This window comes from Ruditapes philippinarum, unplaced genomic scaffold (assembly GCF_026571515.1).
Source record: "Ruditapes philippinarum isolate M1 unplaced genomic scaffold, ASM2657151v2 ctg5281_1_1_1_1, whole genome shotgun sequence".
Classification (NCBI taxonomy): domain Eukaryota; kingdom Metazoa; phylum Mollusca; class Bivalvia; order Venerida; family Veneridae; genus Ruditapes; species Ruditapes philippinarum.
The window spans coordinates 114,335-125,763 of NW_026860803.1; the positions used below are offsets into that span (position 1 = coordinate 114,335).

Here is an 11,429-nt window from a genome sequence, read left to right on the forward strand (position 1 = left end):
ATCCAGTCTTTAAGATATAAAATCTGGGTTTTTAATGCAGTGTTTGCTTTTTATTGTACTGCAATTGAATATGTTTAAGATATTCAGTCTTGTTCTCTTTCTGAACATGACCTTTAACAAGTCTAATATAGATAGACTTGTAAATGTTCTTTGTTTCATATGTACAATATTAATTTACCCCTAACTTTGCTGGATCCCAAAATTGATAAACCTTGCTACCAAAATAGAGCCAGCCTCAGCCAGGCTAGTCTGCATTTCTGTGTAGTCTGTTCAGGCCTTATCTATTGACATACTTACTTTAATTCTATTATCCCCATAATTGATAATGGACTGTTCCAAAAATTGAAGCTGGACAAGTTCATTTAAGAAATTTGGCAGGTTTAAGGGTACGAAATTTACATGGTAGGAAATACTTAGTTTATAGAACACATGTATATTACTATATGTTAGAATGAATTAAAGAAAAGGTCAGTGACCTGTCATGCATAATATTTACAATTTGGTATTATTGTTTTTATTATTAGAGATTTTACTCTTTAGGCTTTAATATTTCTTTCTTGAATACTTTGTTAGCAGAAACAGATGTTGTCAGATGACTTATGGAACAAATATTTAAATTCTTGTTACTGATGACATCAATAATGCAGGAAAAGATATTTTTAGTGTCTTAAAAGGTGATGTTTTATTTTTATATCTCAGTGAATGTCAGGAAATAGTTTGTCTTCCCGTGAGGCATCAATATAAGTAACAGTGTTAACTTTAGAATACATGAGGTCAAGTAAAAGTTTATGCTTCATATTGTATGTTAAGACTAAATTATTTCAAGATAATTATGCAGAAATAGAAATGCATTAAGTGATTCTATAGTCTCTTTAATGAGTAATGTACAGTTGGTTTTTCCCCGACTTTCAGTAGTTATAATAAACAAGGGGATATGCGTCTGTGCACTTTGGTATCTGTTTCTGTACAACTGTTCCTAAACTACAATGTAGACTATAAGGGAATAATCAAACATTTTTTTCTCTCCAAAGTTAAAATCATTTTACTCAGCCAATGCTTTATTTTGCATAATGTGTATTTCAATGACCATTAAATAGGCTTGTTTTGATGTAAGAATTGCCTTAAAGTGTGTATATATGTTTATTTTTCATATTTTGTAGTTAATATTTTTCTTTCATATTTCATATACATGTATTTATTTTGCTGTCTATGATCTGTAATGTATTTTCTGAGCTGTGATATCCAATATTTTATAGTGTATTATTCTTGTAAAGTGACCTTTTCTTTTTTATATACATGTACAAATTGTAACTTTGAATATACTATGTAGAACAATACAAATATGTTATGCAGTTTTATATTTTATAATTATTTTAACATTGATGAATTTTCCGGAGTTTAATTTTGCTTTAAGTGTTTGATTTTATTCATATAATGGCTTCTTCATTGAAATTTGTCACATCAGTGTTACACTACTGTAGCAGTGCTGGAATAAAGGAACAGATATGGTAGTCTAACACTGTGTCAATAGTGAAATGTACATGCTGTATAATCCTTACCAATTGTGCAAGGGAGTAAAATGATGACAGATTTTATTTGTATAATAATAGTTAACTTCTGATAGATGGAAAATTGGTTTCTACCCTGCTTGAGGTGTGTTACTCAAGCAGCTTTGAGTGTCCACTCTTCACCATTAAGTTATGTTACACTAGTCATTTTACTGTGAAGAATAGGAAAGAATGAATCAAAACCTTTTCAATAACCTTTCTGATTAAATCGTACATTTAGCTCCTAATAATGCTTTATTTATTGTAATCTTTAATTTTCAATTAAACTTTTCGAAGTATTGGGGAGCTTTTGTAAAGCACCCTGGGGGTGGCAGTTTTGTGCAAGCTGGTACCTCCAAAACTACTAGGGAACATGTTAAAACTTCACACACTTGTTCCTTGTGATTATGTTACATAGTTAAGCCCCTTTTTTTACTGTCAAGCAATGAAAATAGTTGAGTTTGCTGTCATATGGATAGCTCTTGTTTGACATCAGATAAACATTTTTAGGATTATTTGACTGCTTCTAAATGTATGATGATAACAACCTTTGGTATGTCTGGATATTTTCTTGTCAATTCAGTCAAACATAGATTCTTTGATGATGAGTGATACATACAGGAAATTTATCAGTGAGAGATAAACCATATCACTCATTATGAACATTATTTTTTTCATCAGTGAGCTAAATATGTATACTTACAAAATCTGTCTGCACTTTTACAAGCATGGTACATACTTCCATGCTGTTTGAAATAGTGGTGAACCCCTTGCTAAGTATTTAATATATATCCTCATATCTTATTTGGCCAAACTGTTGATATGTAAGAATAATACAGTTTTAGTGTAATAGCGAATTAATATCTATATTAAATTTGGAAAGGAGATACATTTGTCATGTTTGTTTTTACAAACAACTTTTGTTCATAGAGAAAGAATAACAATATTTATAACATGAATAACGTATAAAGGGTGCTGAATACTAATGTTTAACTATAATTTTGTTAAAAGGCTATGCAGCGAAAAGTTGGAAACTGTTGAAATGTTTACCCATTTGTTATTGCTCAATTTGTTTGTCTATTTATGTTATCATATACTGTGTTATAGTACTTTTATATATGTTATATACATGTACTGGTGAATTGGTTTTTATTATTGACAATTTTGTTATTGAACCCACCAAAATTAAAACCCCTTAAATAACCTTTTTATCAAATATTAAATAATCACTTATTATTATAAAGCTAGGCCAGCATATATATAGTCTTACTTGTCAACACACATGGTACAGTTGTAGTGTTGGCTCCTTAAAGTAACATTATGTTCATATTTTTATTGTCAAGTGAAACTGAATTGATTATATAAGAATTCAAAATTTAAAGAGATTGAGTGTTATTATGGTGATTGACCAACAATTGATCCTAGAAAATCTTTAGGATCAAAATTTTAATCTGCCTAAAATATAAAAAGACTGTACCACTCTTTTGATAAGTTGAATGTTATAAAAAGACTGTATCACTCTTTTGTAAAGTTGAATGTTACTGCTAAATTCTAATGGATATTAACATAAATTTCCATGGTCCACATGAGTCATATATCTATCCTTTGTGCAAAGCATTGTGGCAAAATGTAAACTTATCTTTCACCTTTTCACTCAACATATTATAATCTTGGTTGGGCATAATGTCATTGGAATTTCATTTCCATTTTCAAAACTGGTCCGCTATCAACAATAATTATGCATTTGATTTTAATGTACCATTTTAACACATGATAGCCTTGGACATTTAATTTTCATATATGGTTCCTTATTGTGCCAAAACATGTATCAACATTTTTTTTCAAATCTATAAAGTTAAAACATTTGAATGTGTTAGAAGCAAAACATTAGCTTCATAAAATTATTAACAGTAGACAGTTTTTTCTTCAATTTGAAAACATTGAAATTGTTTTGTTTCAAAACATTATTTGAATTATTTTAAGCAGAAGTACTCCCTTTTCCATTAATTTTTTTTCCTAAGCTTCTTTAAAATAATTATATTATTTTTCTTATGGTTACATATTTCTTGTAAACGTTTTAAAAAAAGTCATGTAAAATATCTTTCATCAGGAATTCATCATGTACTTTCAACAATGCATTTAAAATACCAGTTGTTTTGTGTTTCAAATAACTGTTTTTTGTGTGTGTGAAATAAATGACTTTTCACTTGGTTTTCCAATTATCTTTGTGAAAGTTTTGTAAAATTATATAAAATTTTCTCTCTTTATTTCAAGAAAATAATTACTTAAATGAATAAAGTTTATTTGATAAAGTTCTTTGATTGCGCTAATGTGTAAAATTGTGTTAAATAATTTTTAACTGTCACTACAAAAAGACTATATAAGATTATAAAGGACAATGTTAAACTCCTCATAGTGATTACCTCCCATGGCAGATTGCACTTATAAGGGGAGATTACTGCATAGGAGATTGGTACATGTACGATGTAAGATTTAATTTGATATTGTAAAGCTTTTTAATTTCTGTTTTGAGGGCAAGAAACTTTGTTAGCCCATACCGGTTGAACTATATATACACCCAGATTATAGTTTATAGTTGAAACCAAATTAATAGTTTGTTTTAAATTTTTAGCGGACATTCCTAATTTCTATAGAGGAGAAAAGATGCATTTTATTTTTGATGAAAACAGTCAGACATTTACATTTTATAGTGACTTCATCTTGACTATATTGTTTCCTCATTGTATTTCATGTTATTTTTTAGAAAATTATTAAAACCATTAGAAAGTGAAGGTGTTTTTGTTTCATTTGTTGACCTATAAATGGCTAGTGATGAAAATGAGAACCACTTGCCACAATAAGCCAAGGCTTTTCCTTACGGCAATCAGCTTGCACTAACAAGTAAATCCAATTATACTGGACATGAAGCCAATTTAGTTATCAACATAAACAAACTGGTTTAAATAATTGAGATGTACTTTTTAAAAATTGTAAAAAGTAGACCTTTCAACATTTTTAGCTCCATTTTGAAGAAAAGTAGAAAACGCTTCAACATATAATATCATAAGGATGATTAAAACATTTTTCAGACAAATGTCTTGATTAGGTCACTACTCTAATTGAAAGATTAACAAATTTACATTAGGTCGTATATTGCCCAGCCTTATTTTTTCTGCTAAGATTAAAGTATGAAAGATTGTCAAATCTCATCACTTTTAACTTGGAATACTTGTTCTGTTTTGAAATTTGAATGCATTTCAAAATGACCCCTCGCCTGGTGATATTTGTTTACTCAACGCATTGCATTCTATATAGCTATTGATGTATAGTATGACCTTGTTGGTGACTACAAAACTTTACACGTCAAATTGGCCCCTTTTAATTAACGATTGGCCATATTGATTATGAATTGCTTGAATGAGTCGCCACAATTGTGTTTGATCAAAGGCAATGACAGCAAAGCTATTGTTTCCTTTTAGGAAAACTATTGTTTCCTTTTTCCACAAGTAGTCTTCATCAATTCTATTCAAAATATTTACAAATATATTTGATACTTTTAATAGACCATTCACTTTTATGTGGCATTTGAAGTTGCTGGAGTAAATGGAGTTCCTCATGGAGTTTCTCTGAAAATTATCATCAGAGATCATACTGGTAGTAGCTACAGTTTTACCCAGGGGAGAGATAAATAGGCCATCATTGTTTTTACTTGCTGCATAGCGGGGATTGGGAAAGGCGTGAGAATGGGGTGTGTTGGAAATTTGTTGTTTTTATAACATCATTATATGCTGACAAAATACCGTTACAATGATCACTATGACTAAAACCTACTAAAATTTTACAGAAATTTATTTCTACTTTGTTAATTCACTACTTTAATGGTAGTACATTCATAAAATTTAACCATGAATTATAACTTATACCATTGTGTTACTAAAACTCTTGTAAGCTAAAAAATATTGAGAACAATTCTACATCATAACTTTTCTCTTTAATTCTTTCTCTACAGGATTCTACTCTAACTGCTGTAGCTTCAAATTTTGTATTTGATTCTTGATATTCTTAATATTTTGAATGAAAGTTACAAAAGCATCCCATACAATATTTCAGTCAGTGATACAAACATCCAATTTTGAATCGCATACAATGATAAATGTAATAATCTATATATTAGTTTGACAATTTACCATGTTAGCCAATATTTATTTATATAATTCAATGGTTTGATACCCAGTTAATGTTTTTGCAAGTAATATTGAATTTATTTACATATATAGAGTATGATCGAGAATTGATTATCTGAACACTTGCTATTATTCCAGTTCTATGATATTAAATATATGTCAAATCGCTGAAGACATGTTATGCAATAATTGTTGTTTGTTTACTGTCAAACATAACATATTAATAGGCATTCTTCAATATCAGGATCTGCTGCTAATCAACTTCTCCAAGACTTTCCATCTTTGGGCTAAACTATCACAATATTATTGGAAGTATAACCACACAAGAAGACAGTGCCATCATCAGCTACACAAACACCTCGAGTTTTAATCAGCTTTTGATCCCGAAGTTCTCTTAAAACTGTACCATCCTTATTCAAACACACAGCACCGTCAGAGTAATCTGTCACAATAACCGTGTCACCCGAAACAGCCATATGTTGAACAGAGGTTGATTTAAATTTCTTCTTTGGTGACTCATTATCACCTATCTTTTTCGTAAGTGTTCCTGATATATTGTATATATCAATGCCACTTGCTCTAGAAATCCATATTTCCTTGTCAAAATATAATATTCCACAATAAATTCCACCCTCTATTGAAATAACTCTTGTCCTTGCCATATTTGATGATCCAATTGAGATAAACTGGATTTTATTGTTAGCCATTTTCACAGCTATTTCGTTTTTACTGATACAGCATATACCTGTAGGGGAAGCATCAAGGTCACATGTGTTTGATATTTTGTAGTTTACACCCAGTTGTTTGACTTTCTTATTCTGATAATCAGCTACAAGAATCTGCCCATCAGTGAGTTGGCAAATATCTGCTATTTTACATTGTGATGCATCGTTATCCATTCTCACATAGACTTCTCTCTTCGACTTTATTTTGTAGTGTTTTGGTTCAGAAACTTTCTTGGCACCATTGTTTGATATCACCTGACCCAAAGAATTTGCTGCCATGACTAAACTTTTCAACTGTTCGTCACCTGTGAAAGAAATTGACATTGTACCATCAGACCCAATGCTTGCTTCTAAATTGAAGGCGTCTGTAGCAGCTTTCTTCATCAATTTTATGTGAACAAATTGTTGTTCTTTATCAAGTTTGGTAATTGTTTGCAGCTGCTCTTCACTTTCTTTTAACTCCTTTATTTTGCAAGAAGACTGGCCGATGCTCAAATTGAGTTTTTCCTTCAAGGAGGCATGCTTCTCATTTAAAGAATCTTCTGTTTTTATCTTTATTTGACAGATTTGCTCAATCAACTTCATTTCAGTACTGTCAAGTTTTTCTTGGATTACCTTCCGCTGCTGATCAATGGATGTAAGATTATCATTATGTTTAATTACCGTGGTACTCAAGACGTCTTTTGTCTTCTTTGTTTCGTCTAACAATTGTTGAATCTCTGTCTGATTTACACACGATTTAGACACGGCCTCTATTTTGTTTACGCCCTCACACAATCTTTAATAAGAAAATATTTATTAATTTAGTTTTGTGGTTATTTTAAATATACTTAATATCTATAAAACATGCGAGTTGCAACAAATGCATAATTATGGCAAACTGATTGAAGTTGTTGTACATAAATATATTCATATGACAAATAATGTACCAAATTGAACAATTAATTTGCATATAATTATACCAAATGTCTAACATGTAACCATACCTATGTTCTATAGCAATACACATAACACAATAAACCATGTCATGTGTTTTGCAGTACATTTCAATGTCACGATCTGAGTGGTAATGGCATTTAATTTGACAAAAAAACTTAAACTACTACTTATTTTTTCTAAATTTGCATAATATTATAATAATACCAAATGTCTAACATGAAACTATACCTATGTTCTGTAGCAATGCACATAACACAATAAACCATGTCATGTGTTTTGCAGTACATTTCAATGTCACGATCTGGGTGGTAATAGCATTTGGCCTTGGCAACAACTAAGCATTGTTTGGCAGCATCCTTATCAACAACCACATGCCTCTTTGTAGCCTTTAGCCGACCATGATGCTGATTACAAGTGATACAAAGGTACTCTTGGCATTCAGGACAATATTTGATAGCCTCTTCTCTTATATTGTCTTCTCCACAAGGTGTGCATGTGAGTTCAAAGTCAGCATCAGAACCATCTTTCAATAACTGTGTTCCGGCTCCTTCAGCCATTTTACAGTCCTGTATGAAATAGATAAGACTGTGTATGTTATTAACTCTTCAAGAAAACAATATGCCGGTTATTACGTGTTTTATGTACTTAAGTTATGAACTGACATTTTGTAAACCAACCTTCTAAAAATAAAGCATGCGAATTTTTCACATCTTTACATTTTTAAAAAAAAAACGGGGCTCAACTATATTTGTGTGATGACATGAAAGGACTGGAATATTTTCCCGAGATTTGTGTATCGTTTTTTAAGGATCAGTACTAATATTTCAGATCATCTCTCACCCCGTTTTTTTCTAGAATAAACTATTCAATTATGCTGAATGGCCAAAAAATGAAACATGTTGCCATGCTTATCGCTTAAATCGGCTTAAAATCACACAAAATTCGATATCTTATTTAATTGTGAGCCCATTTCTTTATCTTCCTTTAATTTCTTTTTCATTTTAAAGCAGCATGCCTCCAGATTTATGCTTATTTTCTTGAAAATTTTGAAAATGTTCTTAAAAGTATAATGTTGTATAGTAACCAAAAGGAAGCAATTAACACATTATCATGGCACTTATAGCCACCATTATTGCAAAAAGAGGTCAAAATGTGCAAAAATTGTCCTTAATGCGTTAGTAACGGAGTAGAAATATAGTTATACATAATGAAAAAATAACCATTAATTTCTTATAGCATGTAAATTATTACTTGAATCTTGTTTCTTTCCACTTTTCCTAAAATCATCCTACATTTTCTCAAGTGTGACTTTATTGTAATATTTTTGCTCATCTGGAGGCATGCTGCTTTAAGTGTTTCATTTAATTTATGTTACAATTTCAAATTTTATGTTTTTTACGCTTTTGATCTCAGTGGAGCTCATTTATTTTTGAATTACAAAGTCACTGAAATAAACATTTCAATGAATAAGATCAATGGAAAACGTTTGTCTTGTTTGTTTACATGAAGGGCAGTAAATTACATCTGAATATAAGAAAGAGGCGAGGCGATTCATTACTGGCAAAAACATATATTTGTGTAACGCATCGGACCACATATCATATAGAAGTTGGCAAAATGACCATCTTAAGATGTTATTGATGTTTTCAAAAACAATTTGTACAGATGATAAAAAGAAAAAAAGGATAAGAGATAATTACTTCTGATTTTAAAATAACACTTTTAAGTAATGTAAAAAAGGCTTATTAATTGCCTATCATGACCTATGCATATTCTATATACTTTTAATATTAGACATATAACAAAAGAGAAGATAGTATTATAGAATTTATTTAAACATTGCATGGTATGTATCTCCTTTATATACGCCTTCATTTACAGATTTATAACGTTTTTTCCCGGCCAACCAGTCGAAACTTTGCAAACAGCGACTAATCAACTTTCATCTCTGATCAAAATAACGAATGGCATAATTTCATGTTAACGTAACCACAAACACATAATATGTGCAAGTCAGTTCGCCAACTTATAAAACAAGAATTCATTGTGAATAACACATTTCATTCTTAAATCAAACTACACTGTATTTCTGTTATCATTAGGCAATGAGATGTGAAACTATATTTTTCTAAAATTCACACTCTGTAGTGATAAATGAAAGTCAATGGTTTAAACAAGCTTTACTATTGCACATTATTCTTCATATGGCCCACTACGACACAGATAAGTTCAGTACAGTTTTGACGCAGATATATCGGACACACTTTTTTTAAAACTGCATGCATACATATTATAAGTATAAAAGACAAATTGAAGCCAAATCAGTATGTTGCTATTACGCTTCAAACCCTCAAATGTTCCATTGAAATTTACATCAGCGAAATAGATATGTATATCGTTGTTTTCTGCACTTGAAACCGAAACAAGACAAAATACACGTAAGATGTATCCATGACCTCATTTTAAATACAAGATAGCTGTGATCGATAAAGAAACATTTAAGCCAGAAACAGATTTATAAAGTGGACATTTCAGTCCTTTTTACTTGCCTAGTTAATTAATTCGGTTATTTTTTATTTCTTTAGATATTATGTAAAAATACCTTTCAACCGTTAAAAACATAATAATCGTTAATTCAGTACATGACACAGCTTTAATAGAATTAATACATTGTGTATAGCTTTACCTTATTTCTAACACAAACGTTGAAAACAACAGCATCAGAACTAGAAATGAAAGCTTTACCTTGTCCTAAAAGAAGTTATATTCTTGTTTCGGTTTGATATTAATGGCCGTTGTTAACGTTGAATATAGGTTATCAAGTTTTGCCGTATCACACGTAAACAGCGAAGTTAAGGTCGCATTCATTGTTAAAGTAATACATGTATGATTTTTGCAAAATTTGGTTTAAAGTGTATCGTTACAAATAAAGATAGCATTTAAGTATACCTACAAACTGGTAACCATATTTTAATGTAAAATTATCATATCTTCTTTTTTTGATATGATGATTTGTATCTTAAATAATGTTCAAGCTACTAAATCTAAAAAAGAAATATAAAAAAAATATAAAGAAACAACATTTTTGATAATAATATAATCAGTCATATTTATTTTTCATTATTATTGACTCATTAATATTGATAACATACTCATATAACCGTCAACCCTATCTGACTATAATAACGTTATAATTCTAGTAAAAACTATATTTGAATGAATATTTTGGTTACCTTTCATAAAACACCGTCAAGAATTTATTCTACACATCTACGATCATGATTTGTTTGAGGCATATTTACTTCATGTTTAAATGGGAGAGGACAATTTTTATATAATCTATATCATGAAATGATTGTTTAACCGGATATTGGAAATGTCTTTAATTAAAATCATGTCGTCACTTATGAAAGGTGTATGTGATACGCAAGGTTCATAACTTGTGATCCACTCTCGAATCTCTGTTTTGTACTGCCAATGATTATGTTGTTTAAGACTCGCGCATCGTTTTATAAATTTTATTTGGTGCTTTCAAGTGGGAAGAACACATTAGTGTCAAAAGATTTCTGTGATCCTTTCTATATTTACAAAGCTGTATAAGTTTTTTATCATATCAAATATCTAATTCTGCATATAACCCTAAAATAGGGACCTGGTTCAGCAGGTTCAATCAAACGAAGCTTTTAAAAAGCGTTTAATATTTTAATCTTGTCATGCTTGGTCGCTACCTGTTGGATTACTGTTGTCACACCAATATTGTTTCTGCTATGTGGAGGCCGTAAAAACTCTCCCAGTTCATTAAGTGAGAGATGTCCGACCTATATATACGATTAGCTAGACATTCTTAATGTATTTCTTATCTTTTCTTTTAGTTTTTAACACATCAAAAGTACACTTTATTGATAACTATCTCCGGAAATATTGAGGTTAAATGAATGCCTTCAAAACCAATGAAAAAAATATCAACGTGTAATTCAGCATAATGCAGAGACGATCATGAGTATCTCTTAAATATATTATTGATATAAAATAAT

At 30.2% G+C, this 11,429-nt stretch overlaps 1 protein-coding gene across 1 annotated transcript; it reads right to left on the reverse strand.

Annotated features, from left to right (window-relative positions):
- Positions 1–6,018: 6,018 nt before the first annotated feature.
- LOC132713446 (E3 ubiquitin-protein ligase TRIM71-like) lies at positions 6,019–10,236 on the reverse strand. The gene is made up of 3 exons (XM_060696051.1): positions 10,141–10,236; positions 7,624–7,961; positions 6,019–7,234 (listed from the first exon to the last, which is right to left on the reverse strand). The coding sequence occupies exons 2-3, from the start codon at positions 7,950–7,952 to the stop codon at positions 6,019–6,021; spliced, it is 1,545 nt and encodes a 514-aa protein (XP_060552034.1). The 5' UTR covers positions 7,953–7,961; positions 10,141–10,236.
- Positions 10,237–11,429: the final 1,193 nt, after the last annotated feature.

Excerpts from the sequence above, each read along its gene's own strand:
- LOC132713446 (XM_060696051.1), bottom strand. The coding sequence starts at position 7,952 with ATGGCTGAAGGAGCCGGAACACAGTTATTGAAAGATGGTTCTGATGCT. Across the intron at positions 7,235-7,623 it reads TGCATTGCTACAGAACATAG|ATTGTGTGAGGGCGTAAACA; the intron begins GTATAGTTTCAT and ends TTCTTATTAAAG.